Source organism: Amblyomma mixtum, chromosome 8 (genome assembly GCF_055824585.1).
Source record: "Amblyomma mixtum isolate Tamu chromosome 8, ASM5582458v1, whole genome shotgun sequence".
Taxonomy (NCBI): domain Eukaryota; kingdom Metazoa; phylum Arthropoda; class Arachnida; order Ixodida; family Ixodidae; genus Amblyomma; species Amblyomma mixtum.
This window is the reverse complement of record NC_143019.1, coordinates 78,395,991-78,414,167: the sequence shown is the minus strand read 5'-3', so window position 1 is coordinate 78,414,167 and position 18,177 is coordinate 78,395,991. Positions and strand designations below refer to the sequence as shown.

The 18,177-nt window shown below is 45.6% G+C and overlaps 1 protein-coding gene across 1 annotated transcript in view; it reads right to left on the bottom strand.

The window, feature by feature from the left end:
• Positions 1 to 18,177, bottom strand: part of LOC149333115 (kunitz-type serine protease inhibitor 6-like) — a 37,319-nt gene that overhangs the window by 2,817 nt on the left and 16,325 nt on the right. The window contains exons 6-10 of the mRNA XM_089557645.1: positions 11,874 to 12,062; positions 11,113 to 11,154; positions 9,433 to 9,483; positions 5,153 to 5,326; positions 2,367 to 2,555 (exon numbers count right to left, since the gene is read on the bottom strand). Of these exons, the coding sequence (XP_089413771.1) occupies positions 2,367 to 2,555; positions 5,153 to 5,326; positions 9,433 to 9,483; positions 11,113 to 11,154; positions 11,874 to 12,062 (645 nt within the window). The remainder of the gene's footprint in view (positions 1 to 2,366; positions 2,556 to 5,152; positions 5,327 to 9,432; positions 9,484 to 11,112; positions 11,155 to 11,873; positions 12,063 to 18,177) is intronic.

The following is an 18,177-nucleotide window of genomic DNA, read 5'->3' as shown; positions in this document are numbered from 1 at the left end:
TCCCAATTATTGCACCACACGGCTATCTCGTCTAAGTCATCTCGCCGGCTTTGCACATAAAATGATCTATCCATAATTCTATAAATCACGCAGTCGTCTGCGAACATTTTAAACGAAGTAGCAGCATCAATCAAGGATGTTTTCTTTCATTCATGCTAAGTTGCCGGCCATAGTTTCCAAGGGTAAAACTAACTGGCCCGTTTTGAATTCTTCAAAATCTATGTACAAGCGCCGACGTAGGGGGGTCCCAACAAACACCCCCATATTCTAGTATTGATCGCACATTACTGAAATACAGCTGTGTTTGTAAGTTCCTTTGAATTAACAGAAAGTCCGCATGAGAACCCCAACACTTATGTTGCCTTATTTACAGCATAGATAAAATTTTTATTCCATGGTGAGCTAGAAATAAATAAGAGGCCTAGCTATGTAAACTTCTTGGTTATGTTTAAAAAATAATATTAATTCCGCACCTGCACGAATGATTAGCGTGTTTGTTTCGGGAGATGAAGCGAACAGTTTTATTTGTATTTAATGGCACGGCCCACCCCACACCGCAGTCTGCTATGATGTTTAAATCGGCTTTAAGTATTGGTGAAACGAAAATGCCACCGATTACTCAATAAACAAACCACCATCAGCCGACATCCAGAGTTAAGACTGTACACCAGTTGAAATATCATTTTCAGCACTGAGCCTTGAGGAACTCTCTTTGTAATTGGTGCATATTGTGAAGAAAAACCATTCAGAACGACAGCCTGTTTCCATAATAACAAATATTTGGCAATTAATTAAATTAGTTTATAACACAAGATGTATGCTTTAAATTCGGTCAGGTGGAGACTGCGTGACTGCATGAAATGCTTTCCGGATATCAAGGAAAACGCAACCAACTCCTTGTTGCGTATCCATTGCCGACGCTTAGTCGTTGAACAATCTCTATCATCTGTGTATTGCAAGATAACCAAGGCCCGAGATAAGCAAGATAAGCTGGGGCTGAGGAGATTATTTGCAGTTAGACGGATCTTATCGCGGTTATATACTACATGCTTCATGAGTTTTCAGGTCATACTAGTGTAGGAAATTCGTCTGGTCTTCTGAATACCATTCGTATGTATGGGCAGTAATTACGCTAACTTCCAATCAGCAGGCAATTCGGTTTCGTCGGGGGACTTCTCGAATAATCGGGTGATAAAATGTACCTTTGCAGTTCCTTATAATAGCTGCTGAAATGTCATCAGGGCCACATTCCTTAGTCTGGTTCACATTTTTAAATAATTTCCGGACACTATCGACACATAAAAACACTTTCGACAAGCTCTCTATTGCAGCAGGCAGGAGGTCAGCTACACGACAAATATACATGACGAAAAATAGGGACTGGAATTTTCAAATTTATCTGCATTGTCATGATTGCTTGTTCCATCATTCTTCAAAGGAGGTACCGAGCTTTCGTTCTTACCCTTACGCTTCACAATCCTCCAAAATTATTCGATGTCCCAGAGTAGCCTTTTACCTCGATGCCAAAAATAGATGCACTTAGTGGTTCGAGCCTTTTTTAAAATTCGCTTATATTTTTCTCAGCAATGCCGTACTCTTTGGTGATTAGACCCCTTGTAACTTTGATACTCTCGTCGCTGTCTTCGAACTAGGGCACGGTACTCTTTGTTAAACTATGTTTTTTCTAGAGCTCTCTCAGACGATATCGCTCGTGACCGGGCAAAAGATACACGTAGTTCGAACAGTTTGGTTTAGAAGCACGCCACACTTGTTCGATATTTAAGTGTCATCTGCAAAGGCGTCAACAGTTGCGAAGAAGGATAAGAAATTAGTGCTAATCGCCTCGTAGTTGGCTGCATCTCTCTGAGAGCGCCTTTTCTTGGGCATTGCATAAAACATATATGAGTCTGTTTCTCTGAAAGCCTGAGCAACGGACTTCAAACAGTCCAGGTGTGGTCGGTTGGGAGCTTAAAACATAGTCTCCCATTCATATTTTCCTAGTGTCTGGAAAGCAAACGCATGTGACAGGGGAACCGTGCCCATCACCCTCTTCACTTCATGACAGTAACTATTCTGATGCCCACCAGGGTAAGCTGACCACCAGTGCCACGTTACTATAGAATAAGCAGGAAAACAACTCCACAGATGGCATCTACTGGGGTCTCGTGACATGCTCCCTTTGCTCTGCTAAAGGATTTTGAGACCCCTAGGAGCTGAATGAAGTAAAACCCTCCATGACGTGTCACAAGAGTATTTCCAAACAAACATCTCACTCGGCAGCAGTTGAGTGCAAGAGTTGCATGCAATTACGCCAAAAGCTTTACGTCTTAGTAGATCCCCAATCAAGTTAGCGCTGTAAAACCTACTTGGCGGCCGGTGGCAGTTCTTCTCGCACATCTCCTTGGTAAGGTACTTGTTGTCAGTGCCGTCGCACCCTCCGTACACGAACTGCTCGCAGTGACCCTTGACGATCTCGTAGGCCCACAGCACCATATGCGCCCTGCATGGTCCGGGCTCGGGCCTTGAAAGACACTGCCTCTGGTAGTCCGTCTTGGCTGTAAATGGTATGTTAAAAAACAATCTCAATGAAGACAACTCCGCTTTTTTTTTGTCGGCTCCAACTACTAAGCAGCAGAACTACTATTAGGGGGTGGAGAGGGGACGAATGGTCGAAGCTAAACGAAGAAGACAGGCATGTTGACTGAAGCCAAAGAAGAAGATGGCAAGGCAAGGAGAAAGCCTGTGTCCTTTCCTCTACTTAACTAGAACACTTCTCACAGCTGCGTTCTAAGCAATTGCAATATCGTGTGAACAGTTTGGTAAGCCGCGAGTGCGACTCAATAGCAGGCTATAAGTATAGACCATTGAAGATATGCATGCGAGCGATGAGAGCAATGGAACGCTTAAGTGCAGAAGCAAACATTCCAACTATACGCACAGAATCAAACGCGGTGGGCTGCGTATTTATGAAAATCACACTAAATTGCCTCCACGGATCGGCGCCACTGTACGCCGCTACAGTGCACCGCTGTTCATAGTGGTGCACTGTGCACCAAATGAACCACTCAACAATCAACGTAATTTACACAGTGTGCTACGACCGTGCTGTATTTTATTCCGATCACACGCGGCAGTGCGGCTGATGCACTAGCAGCAGCCAAAGGAAAATGAGATCAGCAGCGGCTGCTCTCTCTTCAAGACGCCTACGACAGCGAGACTGAGAGCGTCAGCCAACGAACGATCACACCATGCGCTCTGCCGAACGTTCGCATAAAACAGGATCAGTTATGCTTGATTATCACACTGTTTCGTGCCGCATATACCAGGTGTTTCAGGGAAGCTGATCACTTATTTTTAAAATCAGGCTTTTTCAGGATTAAGCCGGCTTCTGCGGCAGAATAATACCAGTGCCGGCTGACATCAGAAATCAGGTGAATGAAACTAACTACTTGTTCGGTTAACTAATTTCTAATAATGAACTTTTTAACTATTACAGTTACGCATCCGGTTGCAAATGTAGGTTTGTAGCCGGTCGTCAGCAATAGCCATATCGGCTTTTAGAATTTCGAGAGCGCAAGTAGCCTGGCCGCTGTTGCTGGTCAAAATTTGGCTATTTCGTCTAGCTGCCTACACCGGAGAGGCTGCTTTGCCTGCACGCAGGCAAAAAAATTTAGCCACAACGGCGAGCGTAATCGACTTTTAGAAATTCTAAAAACTGTTATGGCTAATACTTGCGAGCCGCTAGAAACTTCAATTTGCAACCATGTATGTAACTGTAAAAGTTAAAAAATTAATTCTCAGAAATTTGCTAAGCGACCAACTAGCTAACTTTATTCACGTGATTTCTGATGTCACCCACTTTAATTTGCAACCATGAGTGTAACTGTAAAAGTTAAAAAGTTTGTTCACAGAAATTTGCTAAGCGGCCAAATAGCTAACTTTATTCACGTGCTTTATGAGGTCACCCGGCACTCGTACGATTTTGCCGAAGCCGTCAACATTGCTCGAAAAGCCTATTTTTAAAACTTAGTGATCAGCTTCCCTCAAATACCTGGTATATTTTGGGTGCATTTGCAAGCCCGAGTATGTAATGACATGACGCGACGGAAAGAGCGCCTTAGAAAGATATTCTTCAAAGTAAAGTATCCTGCGCACACAAAAACAAGGACGTGAAGTTACTAACATGTGATCAGGTTGTGTGTACCTTCACGTTCTTGTTTTTGTGTGCGTAGTATACTTTTGAAGATATGTGACCGACTCGCCCAACAACGCACTCTTTTAAAGAAAAATATTTCTGACGGTGTGTCAAGTTTATATGGTCCGAAACAGACTGCGTGATCACCGCTTAGCGTATTCAATGATCGTATTCAGTTTATTTTCGTTTGGATAAACTTTCGTTAAATGAACAAAAGCGGTTACAAGAAAGGAAATTATCTCAGGCAAATGCTTAACTGAGCTAATGGTCTCTTATGAAAAAAAAAAAAATAGGAACGTGTACGTTTCTCCCTAGTGCGAAATTTCTTCGCAGCTCGGTTGGTGCTCAAGCTCTGTAGATTCTAGGTGTGAATTAGATGCGCAGCTTTAGATGTGGATTGTTTTGGCGGCTTGCATAAAGAAATAACCACAAAAAACATCAAGAGCGGGTTCATCGCCGCATATCTCCTCACAACCAGAACTCATGTGTATTTCTAGCTTTCGCAGAAGCTGTAGGGCTGTTCATAATAATCTTTAACTATTGATCATCAGTTTCCTCGTCGATACATGCAAGAATTTGGACACAAGCTTTGCCCACCGTGCTCTTTCACCGTGGGAAGCTGCCTTGAGGCCTCACAATCAAATAACTAACATCATCAAAGGCTACATTTTTTATTGCTCCGCATTACAGTATCCTTTCACTTCTTCTTCTTTTTCTTCCTCATCTTCGCATTTAGCAATGCGTTTAAATATATGGATTAGAGCGTCGCCTCGGAGACGCTGGACCGAGGGTCGCTGCCCTAACTGCGACTCTTTAGATTCGATATGCTCAAATCTGCAAAGTGCTTGCGCCTTTAGGAACAAAATTTTTCAGGCAATATTATTTCAATTAGAACGCCAACGTCAAAATTATTTACAATAGTTTGCTTTACAGCAGCTACAACGCTAAAGAACTCACGGTCGCAGCTGTACTCGCAGAGTTCCTTTGTCTCGAAGTTGTTGCTGTTGCCCTGGCAACCTCCGTAGATGAACTGCTCGCAGGTTTTGCTCTCCGTGTCGAAGTAGTAGCGAGGGAAGAAGCCTAAGCATGGCCCGGGATCGGGAGTCGGCAGGCACGCGACGTTCTCCAAGTCTGCTGAAACGCAGCGGGGACTCAGATTTACGCCGAAAGCTACTTCAGAGACGTCCTCCACCGCAAAACACGTTACATTCGGGGTAGTATGTCGCATCTCAAAAGTCTGGCCTTTCTCCTCCTGCCTACTACAAAGTGGCATGAGGCGTATGCCATCCTTCTATGTGTTTCTGTTCTCGTTGCAAAAAATGTTTTATAAATTGCCCGGATGGTTCCAGTTTGCCTTATGAATCAATTATCCGTTCTTTATTCCCACAGTGGCTAGTGTCCTCATTTGGCCTCAATAGAAAGCACAGCAATAAAGTACTCCGCCCACTGTACCCTGTAAACGGAGTGACAGCTAAGAAGAGGACACGCCGCCTTGCAGCCTCATGCGGTAAGCTTCTTGATGGCATGATAACTGCTCACTTGCAGAAGCCATCGATTAGAAATTGCGGACTGCTCCCAAAATTTGATATTCTTGCTGCATTAAATAATTTTGTACTCTTTCATATCTTCTTTCCATCGGCTAACTTCATGTGGATAGCCATGGTTCGCCTTTTTTTTCGTTCCCAAGGGTTGATTTCGTGAAATGGTTAATGATGCAGTGTTTATTTATAAGGAGAAGGAAGCCAACACATCAAGCGGCGTGCGGCTGTTATGTGTGCATTTGTCATCAGCGAGGTGTCATATTTTCCTATGTGATCTAAACTATTCCTCACTTGCTTTCCTTCTGGGAATTGAGTGAATAAAACAGTGTATATGCTTTGCGATGTTTAGTTGGCTGTGTATTTGTTATGTAACTGACTGACACTCTCAGCTCTGAGGCTTGAGACCTGCCGGTTTTTAATGATCGCGGAATCTACGAGGACCAGAGTACAGCACAGTACGCTTAAGAGTAGCATGTTTTTGTGTATTTGTATTGAGTATTGTGTATCCTTTTGTACTCATAATCGTTTCAATACTCTTATAATGATGTGACATAGTTTAGGTACCAGGTTATTAATCAAGAGTAAGACAAAAATCTCTCTGGTGAAACTTGGTCACACATTGAAATGAAGGAGCTTTCACTGCTTTACTTCAGTCGAAATGGAAGAAAGTAAGTTCGGCACCACCACTAATTTCGTATTCACAGCGGCGCAAGAGGCCTGTAAGCAAAGAACTATGAGTGAACCCGTTGCTGGGTGCTCTGAGGTAAAAAGAGGCGCCAGTGTCGTAGAGCTTTCCTGATAGCATTGTTCCTTTGCCTCTTCGAAGCCTAAACAATCTAGGCTTTTATAAAGGTTTCAAAACAAGGCGTCGATTATAATCTGGTTGAGAGAGTAGACAGATAATTGTGGTGACGGTGTAGCTTTGCTAACCACGATATATTTTGCTAAAGCAAGCTTTTTATTGCGAAAGCAATACTGCTTGCACTTTTCTGCCATCGATGGTCGTGGCGCCTCCTTACCCAGCGGCGCGTCACGTGACCGTGTGACGTCACGACAGACCGAGAGACGGGGCCCCAGCTCGCGCCATCGATGGCGGAGGTACAGCCTTACACGCCAGCTGCGCCGCTCCACCACGTTACCGCGTGACGTCACGACAGACCGAGAGCCGGGGCCCCAGCTCGCGCCATCGATGGTGGAGGTACAGCATTACACGCCGGCTGCGCCGCTGCCGAGAGAGGGCGCTCGCTAGAGCGGGATAAAACGGGGGGGGGGGGGGGGGGCTGCGCTCCTCTCAGTGCGCTATGTCGGATGATGTGTACAAGGCAAGGCTGGAACGATCTGCTGCGGCCAAGCGACGGCGCCGCGCCGAAGAAACAGACGAAGAACGGGAAGAACGGCTAGTTAAAGAACGTGCGTATACAGCGGCCTGGCGAGCACGCCGGTCAACATCGCTTGATGCGGGTGCATCTACAAGAGCAGGGCCAAGTTTAATGCGTGGTGCTTATCTTTCCTCATATCTTTGAACTCTCCTCTATCTGCACGTGGCAGCGGTGGTGGCTCGGCTGGAGCCACTAGGCAGGCCCGTGCACTTTTCTTTTCAGCCTTCTCTCAGTCGCAACCAACCAACCGCCGGCGCAGAGCGGCGATAGACACGGCGGATGCGGGCTGAAGAAACGCATGAAGTTGCTTTCGCAATTTCCGGACTTAACCAAGCTGAGCCTCTGCCAATTTTTTTGCAGGTGCACACCACCGCCACATACCTGAAGCGCGATTGAAGTGTCCATTAACGTAGGGAGCCAAATACGCGAGCCTTCAACTTTTTCACCGTCAATGCCAATTTACTCAATGTTCGCCGGCGGCCTACGCACCAGTGCGACCTTTATGCAGCAATATTGTCAATGCCAACGCGTAATGGTGTAATACCGTGCTTCTGCCGCAATGTTGCCCACGCCAACGCATGCAGCTCACGTCTCCGTGTCACTACCGTCACATAGCTTAAAGCGCGAACGTTAGTTTGATAGAAGTATTACTCGATGACGAAGACGATGTGCAATGTATATCACGATAGTGTCTTCACTTTAACGCCAGGCTTGTTCGGCTGCGGCGATAGCCTAATACCCTCACGCAGTAGCCAGCGTGGAGGTATAGGCTATTGCTATTTTTATTGTGAAAACAATACTACGCCAGTTCTAACCGCTCGTCGCGTGGTCTGTGGACCCCCCTGCTGCCCCCCGAGTTGCCTAGCAACCCGGGTAGCAACTTGCGTAAGCTCGGGTAGTAACTCGGGTAAGCTCGGGTAAGTTCGGACGAGCGTCGTGCCATCTGCGCGAGAGGTTGCGCGGGAAGAGCAACACGGGTCGCAAAATCCCGACAGGTGGTTGGGATAGAAACAGCCACCTGCCAGTGCAGTGGCGCATCCTTTAACCGCTGGGCCACTGCGCTGTTATTGGTATATGAGGACTCGCGCCATCTATGAATCTTAAGTAGGAATTACCAATTCAGCATACGTAGGCATTAACCCACTAAAGATATCATGCCACTGCCGTAAGGCGGAGTTTAAATGCCCTTTCCAACTGAAGAATGAACACCTGCTTTCGCAGGTCTACTGGGTTTAACTACAGTGAACACCTATCAATTTTTTTTCATGGTTTGCCAAACGTCACCCTCAAGGACAAGCATCACACAAACTGGTGATCAGGTTCACATTCCGCATCCGTTTGAGAAGGGAAATGTAGTTTAGCACAAATTTGTTTTTTCGGATGCCTTTAGAACTGCAGCAAGCCTGCAGTAGCCTTCAAACAGCCGGAACCACGAAATCCTTCAAGGAAAGGCAGAAAAATGTTTTTTAGTCGCTGACTTTTGAGGCATTGTGCGCCAGCGAATACAAAAGACAGACTTTAGTAGTTCAGCTTTAACAGGCTGTATTCGAAGGGCTGGCTAATATCTTCAAATTATGAATAAATAGTTTAGCATAAATTATGGTAAGCTAGCTAATTCGACGCCTCTTTTCAATCAATCTCGAAATCATGCACGTTTTCGAGATTTCATCGCTTCATGCATCTATGCATGAAATGCCGATCCCGCGGGCACCATACTCGTAGCATTAAGCTTCTTTTTCAGAAAGCAGTTTAGGACGCCCTGGCATTCGGCTTTTCTCATAAAATTGCGACGGAAGTGTGAAGTACTTAGCGTAATCAAAAAACTGTCATTGATCTTCTTAGGCCTTCAACAAATAAGATGACGGCTTTCAGCCAATTCTCCAACCTTTTTCGCTGTTGTGTGAACCTGATCCGCAGCGGTTCCCAGTTATGAATTCGCTATCCCTGGAAAAGGAGTGAAATCCTCCACGGCCAACGTTACTCACTGTAACGCTCTTACCAGTACTGCACAAGGATACTCGCTAACCGCCTCTTCGTAGTATTACACTACTCTGGTTTTTTTGCAATACACCGCACAGAACAAATATGAAAGCCTTTCATCTATGCATCTGAAACATTGCTGTGCGCAGCTATAGCTTCTTCAGTATCCTTTACTGCTCCGTATCGTAATATTTTAAAATTTGGCGTTAACAGCACCTCAGCTCCGAGGAGACAAAGGCGTCTGCCCTCCACATAAAATTCAATCGAAAAAGGAACTGGAAGTAATAGTACGCCCTCGTTTTCGGAGATTTGTAAACAATGCATATTGATCTCTTACCTCTAGAGGCAGTTCGGTTGGCCGCAAGGTAGGCTTCAATCACCTCTGGCGCTGAAAGCGGAAGATAATTTGAAACGCCAAAGCAAAAGATTTACCGGATGCCACGACAGCGGCCACCCTGGGTTACGATAGCACAAAGTACCTCCCGAGTCATTGGAAGACTTTCTATTCGGTAGCGTCAGTTTTGACCCTCCCTTTGGGTTTGGTGGTGTCAGTTCCTACTTGGTGATGTTGCGTGATATATGACAACTCATGACAAGCGCGCTTGTCATAACCGCGCATCAGGCGTCATGCTTAGCAAACACTTATTTATACATACCACCATGTGAGACACCCGACGCCACAATAATGGCTCAAAGGGCTAGTTATGCTTCGCATAATAACCCTAAAATGCTTGGAAGGTCGTCAATTCTATACCATAGCCCACGTGTTCTAGGATGGACGGACACCTAGCGATGTGCACTAAATGGTATGAATGAAACGTCACCATCGTGCCGTGACATGCGTGCGCAATTCGCGCGCAAAATGAGACTAAACATGAAGCTTATACCTTTAGTGAAGCTACGTGCCCCACATTTCAATGCTGATTCTCCGTGGTTTCAGACAACTTTGATTGAGTGTTATGTGCGTAGGAAGACTTCGCTAGGTGAACATTTATAGCGGTGGTACCGTCTGAGCAACTTCATGTGTCGCGAATTTTTTCTTTCCAAGACACACCACGCACGTGTTTTTGTGTAACACGCAGCGTACCGCAAGTTTGGCGGCAGCTTTAGAAAAGTTGAACAGTAGGAGGGGCACAATAAATAAGGAGGTGCAGCGCGTCGCTTAATAGAAGGCAGAATCGCACCCTTTGGTAAGCTACCGTCGGTTAGGCAGGCGAACGAGGGCCAATTCATCTCCATAATTTTTATTCGTCTCTTATTTGTTGCCGATGATGGCGTCTAATTTCTTTTCACAATGGGGCATAAGAAGGCTAGATTAAATTTGGCAACTGGAATGGCTTTGGAACCACATCTGGTGACAGTTTGAAAGGTGATTCATCTTGAAATAAAATGCTTCAAATACGAGCGATAAGGCTTCTCCACTGCTCAGTTAAAAATAAAAATAAGCTTAGTCCCGAAAACGTTCTTGTACAATTACTTGCAAGAAATTGAATTTCTCTCTACTCGAGTGTTTTTGAATATGAAACCCAACACACGAGCAAGGGTTTAAAACTTTGTCACCTATCCTCCTACCCGCCTATCTCTTTGTTTTCTTTTTATTTCGTCTAAAGGCACTGTGGGACATGAAACTATGGGGCCACGCTGCTAAGACTGAGAATTGAGGAGGTATTTGTAGCCTCCACAGTGTGTGTGCCTCCTGCACACACTACTGGGCTGAACACACAGCGAGCGCTAAACTGTTCAGCAAGTGCAAGTGGCTAACGCGGAAGGAAGAAGAAGCGACTACAGTTTCATAATCCCATAGACTTGCTTTCAGTTGTGTTATGCAACGCCGCAGCTTGTGCGAACACTGCGTGAAGCCAAGAAAAGCGCCATCAACTGTGTGTTCTTTATGTTGGGAACCTCTCGATTATTGCTACACTATTCCTTTTTTTATTTCGCACACTTACCTGAAAGACATAATTTGGGTTCTCTGTATACTACAGTATTTCGAAATAAAGATGCCCTTTTGGCTCACCTGCATTAATCATGGAGCCTTCCAAGCTAGGCAAAGTAGAGTCTGCGTGAAAGAAGAACAGGAACATCATGTGTTATCCTTCATAATTTTCTCGGGAATTTCTTGCGTTCATTTCATGCAGAATTCAATTTAACAGACCCAGGTTTTCCGACAAAAATAAAGCACATATCGCAGCCAATAACACTACGGGTTGCCAAAACAAGACTCTACAAACTAAGAAAGAAAAGTCCTTCAGAAACAAGCCATCAAGCGTAAACTTATTTATTTTTTTATTTACTTATTTATTTATTTATTTATTTATTTATTTGTTTATTTATTCTGGACCACATCTGGACTTCACAAGTCCAGATGTGGTCGGTTGGGAGCCTAAAACATAGTCTCCATTCATATTTTCCTAGTAACTGGAAAGCAAACGCATGTGACAGGGGAACCGTGCCCATCACCCTCTTCACTTCATGACAGTAACTATTCTGATGTCCACCAGGGTCAGCTGACCACCAATGCCACGTTACTATAGAATAAGCAGGAAAACAACTCTATAGCTGTCCTCTACTGGGGTCTAGAAATGCCGCGCTTGCTCTGCTAAAGCCTTTTGGGACCCCTGGCATCTGAATGAAGTCAAACCCTTCATGACGTGTCACAAGAGTGTCCGCAAACGAACATCCCACTCGGCGACACTTGAGTGCAACAGTTGCATGCAATTACACCGAAATCTTTACCTCTTAGTAGATCCCCAATCAAGTTAGCGCTCTAAAACCTACTTTGCGGCCGGTTGCAGTTCTTCTCGCACATCTCCTTGGTAAGGTACTTGTTGTCAGTGCCGTCGCACCCTCCGTACACGAACTGCTCGCAGTGACCCTTGATGATCTCGTAGGCCCAGAGCACCATATGTGCCCTGCATGGTCCGATCTCGGGCCTCGAAAGACACTGCCTCTGGTAGTCCGTCTTGGCTGTAAATGGTATGTTAAAAAACAATCTCAATGAAGACAACACCGCTTTTTTTTTGTCGGTTCCAACTACTAAGAAACAGAACTACTATTAGGGGGTGGAGAAGGGACGAATGGTCCAAGCTAAACGAAGAAGGCAGGCATGTTGACTGAAGCCAAAAAATGGCTGAGGCTTAGCTAAGGTTAAGCCTAGTCAGATGCGAAGCATATTGATGGCTAGGCTTGGTAATACATGGCTTTCCTTGGTTGACGTTCATCCCGCTCTTCATGGGTCTCTGTGGCACGCTGAAGCTTTCGCTTCTCGTTCAAATCAGCCCTGCTTCTAAGCGGCATCCCAACACCTGGCCGCCTCGTAAGTGCCCGGAGAGCGAGGCAAGCTCAGCTTTATACCACTGCTGTAGCGTCACGTGGTTAGCTGCAGCGCCTCTGATGTGGAGCCTCCACCGCCGCGGCCGACCGCGCGAGCCGGCAGCCTATCTCTCCTCTGCTGTGACGTCATGTTGTCACATGGTGTCACATGGTCACGCTAATGGTCAATGGTAGCTCCACCGCCGCGCTCGACGGGCTGTAGTGTAGCTCTAGTATTATGCTTCTCATAAAAAGAAGATGGCAAGGCAAGGAGAAAGGCTGTGTCCTTTCCTGCACTTAACTAGAACACTTCTCACAGCTGTGTTCTAAGCAATAGCAATATCGTATGAACAGTTTGGTAAGCCGCGAGTACGACTCAATAGCAAGCTATAAGTATAGACCATTGAAGATGTGCATATGAGCGATGAGAGCAATAGAACGCTGAAGTGCAGAAGCAAACATTCCAACTATACGCACAGAATCAAGCGTGGTGGGCTGCGTATTTATGAAAATCACAGTAAATTGACTCCACGGATCGGCGCCACTGTATGCCGCTACAGTGCACCACTGTTCATAGTGGTGCACTGTGCACCAAAAGACCCACTAAACAATCAACGTAATTTACACAGTGTGCTACGGCAGCACTGTATTTTATTTCCCTCACGTACGGTAGTGCGGCGGGTAAGCTAGCAGCCCTCAAAGGAAAACGAGATCAGCAGTGGCTCTCTCTCGATGACGCCTACAACAGCGAGACTGAGAGTGTCAGCCAACGAACGATCACACCATGCGCTCTGCAGAACGTTCGCATTAAACAGGACAAGTATTGTTTCATTATCACGCTGGTTCGTGCCGCATATACCAGATGTTTCAGGGAAGCTCATGACTAATTTTTTCAAAATAGGCTTTCTCAGTTGTGAAACTGGCTTCTGTGGCAGAATAGTACCAGTGCCGGCTGACATCAGAGATCAGGTGAATGAAATCTACTACTTATCCGGTTAAATATTTTCAATAATTAACTTTTTAACTATTACAGTTACACACCAGACTCGAATTAGAGATTTGTAGCCGGTCGTTAGGAATAGCCATATCAGCTTTCAGAATTTCGAGAGCGCAATACCCTGGCCCCTGTTGCTCGACAAAATTTGGCTATTTCTTCTAGTTGCGTGCACTGGAGGGGTTCCTTTGCCTGCATGTAACCAAAAAATTTGAGGCTTAGCGGAGAGGGTAATCATCTTTTATAAATTCTAAAACTAATTCTAAAGCCACTAGAAATATCTAATTGTAGCCATGTGTGTAGGTGTAATAGTTAAAAAGTTAATTCTGAAAAATTAGCTAACCGGCGAAGTAGCTAAATTAATTCACCTGTTTTCTGATGTCCGCCTGGACTGGTATTATTCTGCCGTAGAAGCCGGCTTAATGCTTAACCCTTATAAAAATGGTCTATAGACTTTCTATAGACTTTTGATAGACTCTATAGTCATCCTATAGACTTCTTTTTGTCTATAGACAGTCTATAGACTCTCTATAGACTAAAGTCAATAGCTGCCTCAATTTCCTTTAGTCTATAGACGGTCTATAGCACTGTATAGACTAAAGTCTATAGCTGGCTCAATGTCCTTTCGTCTATAGACGGTCTATAAACTCGCTATAGCCAAAGGTCTATAGCTGCCCCCAATTTCCTTTTGTCTATAGACTCTCTATAGACTAAAGTCTATAACTGCTTCAATTTCCTTTGGTCTATAGACGGTCTATAGCTGCCACAATCTCCTTTCGTCTATAGACGGTCATAGACTCGCTATAGCCCAAGGTTTCTAGCTGCCTCAATTTCCTTTTGTATATAGACTCTCCATAGACTGAAGTCTATAACTGCTTCAATTTCCTTTCGTCTGTAGACGGTCTAGAGACTCGCTATAGACTAAGGTCTATAGCTGCCACAATTTCCTTTCGTCGACATACGATGTATGAACTCTCTATAGACCAAGGTCTATCGCTGCCTCAATTTCTTTTCGTCTTTTTTTCTTTTTTTTTCAGAAATCCGAAGACGACGAAGTGCATCCTTGTGGAATCGCTTTCTATCCGTCTCCAGCGTTTTTAGTGTATTTTGTGTGTGTATTGCGGGGACGCCGCCCCCGTCATACGGCGATGGATGTGGATCCTCCTGGGCATCCGACCAGACTGCCGGCTCCTTCCTCGAGTTCTTCGAGGAAGCGTTGCAGCCTTCCCAGTGACCCCGACAGCGAGGATACCATAGAGTATTTCAGCGAGGAAAGTACCGAAGGTGAATTTGAGACATACCTGAGCCGCAGGACCAAAAGAAGACTATTAAGAGCCAGCTCCTCATCGAGCCAGTCCACGGTGAAGACACCTGGTCAAGCATCGAAGCATACTATTCTCATCCTGCCTGCGCATCGATCCCACAACATGAGGCGGCTTAACAGGCAAGCTGTCTCAATGCAACTTGAGGCCCTTGTGCCGAACGAAATTAAAGACGTTCGCGTGAACTCGCGCAAAAACGTTGTTGCTGTTGACGTCCATCATGCGCCAGCACTCGAATCACTGCGGGCCATCACTGAACTCGGAGGCATGTCGGTCCGTACAGTTATCCCGCTCGGCGAGGACGTTTCTTCTGGCGTCATCTATGACGTCGATGAGACGATCACGCAAGAAGATCTGCCCATACTTGTGAAGCCAGGAAACGAAGGCACCGTGATTCTCCGAGTTTCACGTCTTGGGAAATCTCGCTGTGTCAAGATTGTCTTCAAAGGCGACAGCCTTCCGTCACATGTGAAGGTAGGCCTTTTTCGTCACGCAGTACGGCCATTCATACCAAAGCCCCTACAATGCACGAATTGTATGAAACTGGGCCATGTTAGCGGAGTCTGCGCCAACGCGAGTGTGTGTTCCCGGTGTGCCGAGCCTCATGATTCTGAGACATGCACAGCACAAATTCTCAGGTGTTCAAACTGCAACGGTCCCCATGACGCCTCATCTAATACAATTAGATATTTAATGCTAACAAGTAAGCCGAGGAAAGGCAGCCGTTCTTGAAGTAAGGGCGCCCGCAAACTGTACTACATCGAACGAATTCGCGGTCCCTTAAAGGAATCGCTCTACACAATTCCACTCCATCTTTCGATCGTTACTGTCCAACGCGCTGAAATCAGAAACATTTCATCAACGGTTCTACATTTCTCTTTAAAACGTCCTGAAAATAAATGGGGAAAGACGGGTGTGAGAATTCAAGGAAGCGCCCATCCCTCAGAAACACCTTAGAATAGCCTCAAAGAGCCTGGTCCTCTGTGCGATTAATATCTGCCATTTATACCTTTGCAGTTTGTATTCACGTGAATAAGTGCTGAAACGCAACAATCACAAAGCCAGTATTTTTTTCGTTCCTACCCTTGCACCTGTTGCTTCGGAGCCGATGACACGCTGATGTCGCGCGTATCAGTTTTCTAAACACGAACACACGCAATAAAGACGTTATGCTATGCAACATTATAATTATTAGTTGCGAATTGTACCACATACTATTCGGTTGGAGATGCGGCGCGTTACGGATAAACAGTTAGATTTCGGTTCTGTTTTCACGAAAACAATAAGATTATTAGAGGCTAAGCGAAGAATTTAAGCTTGTAAACCAATTGCGTTTTGTGGTCTTGGATATCAGATCAAGCTGCACACGGCAAGAGTGCGAGCGATCAGATACGACCGTGAAATGGGTTTCTGTTTCACGTTTTACCCGTTTTGCCGCTAGACCGCGGAAAATCATTCGGGCTGCAAGCAACCCTGTGCGTGGCTGCATTGGTGGCGTTGGCGTGTTTTTCGCGGATTACGTTTTCTTCAAAATCCAGCTTCATCGTCCGCTTACGGTAAGTCTGCACGTTTATAATTTATTCATTTGATCTCCTAAACCACTCTAAGGACAGCTGTGTGTGCAGAACAGATTATGTGCGCAGTGACAAACGTCCTATCTTCGTTTCTAAGGCGGAAGCCATCGGGTTCTCGACTAATGCCGCTTATCTCTGTACCGCTGTCTTTACTAACGCGCTCAAAGGCAGTCTGTGTGATGCCCTTGATGATAAACCGCTCCTCACGAGCTGTCTACCAGATTTTTTGTGTTTCAAGGTAGATGCGCGGCCAGAAATGTCGTTTAGCTTGTGAATGACGGCCGAAATGGAACTGTACGTTAGTTAACGCCGTGTGAGCTCAATTTACTTTGCACCTCCGAAAACGTAATTACATACACTCTCGTTCTGTGGTGGATTCCATTTATTTTCTCATCTTTGCGTTATCGCCTGTCTGGACCATGGAGTGCATTCTTTTTGAGGTGTGCATTGCTTCCTACGTATGGACGCTTGCTCGGTGCGCGTCGTGGACGTCGACGTTTCAGCAAAGGTGTCTTGTAACGCTATAGACTGGAGAGCGAGACGTTTGTCAAAGTTGTAGTCAAGCGGCGCTGGAGGAATGCTTATAGTGTGATGGGTGAATAAAATTCGTTGCCGGCGCGAATGGCCGGCGTGCTCAAACACCGCGAAGAAGCCACGAGCTCCATCCCGTCTTCCTTTCGTTGCACACGTACGGATTCGTCCACGCCTGTCATCAGAGCCGTTGGCCGCCGCCGCTGGACTGCGGGCACTTCATTTTGAAAGCTCGGTAAAGGTTGGCTCGATCGACAAGAGGTGGCTTACATTTCGTTCCGAGTGGTTCGTTCATGAATCCCGCTCGCGCGTGCACAGATTTCTCGAATACCATTTGCGCGAGAGGCAAAGTATGTGTTTCTGATTTCAGACTGCTACGTTACGAAAGCGCCGATGTAACTCGCCGCTTATTTGCACCTAAAATTAAATTAAGCTCTCATGTTATTATAGCTGCGGCTGTTGAAGGCGTTAATTGTTTCATTGAAATACTTCCTACTTTGAGCGCGTTCAATGCTTTCCCTTATTTTTCTGGCAGCGTTGGGTTAGGCTACCTCCATACAAGAAACAAACCTCTTTACTGCGCTGTTGGGGCTGCACTTGAAGGAAAAACTAAGGTAATTTCAGACGGTATTTTATCGTGACAGTTAGTTGTTGTCTCAACCTCGCGACTGCTTTTGAAACGGCGCAGCGGCAGCCTATGTGTGCTGTATGGGTTTTCTCAATAATGAGCGCGGCATGGAAGCGCTGCAACCCGCTCGTTTCTAAGAGCGCGCGCAGATGTATGAGTATGCTGTTCCGTCTTTGTGCTTCAAGTTATAGGCGCAAATCTGTGGTGAACTAGTTGCTTCTACCTCCTGGTTTTGTATAGCTTGTGCCGTTTTCAGTATCGGCTTACGTACACCCGGCCAAATCTTTAACTGGCTCTGGTGTTGCATCGCTAAATGCACCTTGTAAAAAGGTTCCTTTTCGCTACACTTCCGGCATATTCATGTTGTAATTTGACTCGTGAGATGGCATTTCATAGTTTTTTTTTATTAATGCAGTGTTTGAGTGGAGTACCTGCGTGTTTAGATCAAAGTTATCAGAAATATTCATCGTCTGCCACTACGAAGAGCCGAAACAAGCGGAATACGCAGCAATGGTTCTTGTGGCGCATTTGCACTTACTCTGGCTAAACGACTTGTCCGCCATGAAAGGAGTGCTAGTTTACCCAGTGGGTGAGGCCATATGAACCAAATCCATTGCTGCGTATGGCGCTTGTTTCAGCTGTTCTCAGTGGCAGACGAATATTTCTGATAATGTTGATCTAAACACGCAAATACTGCCCTCAAACACTATATGAAGAAAAA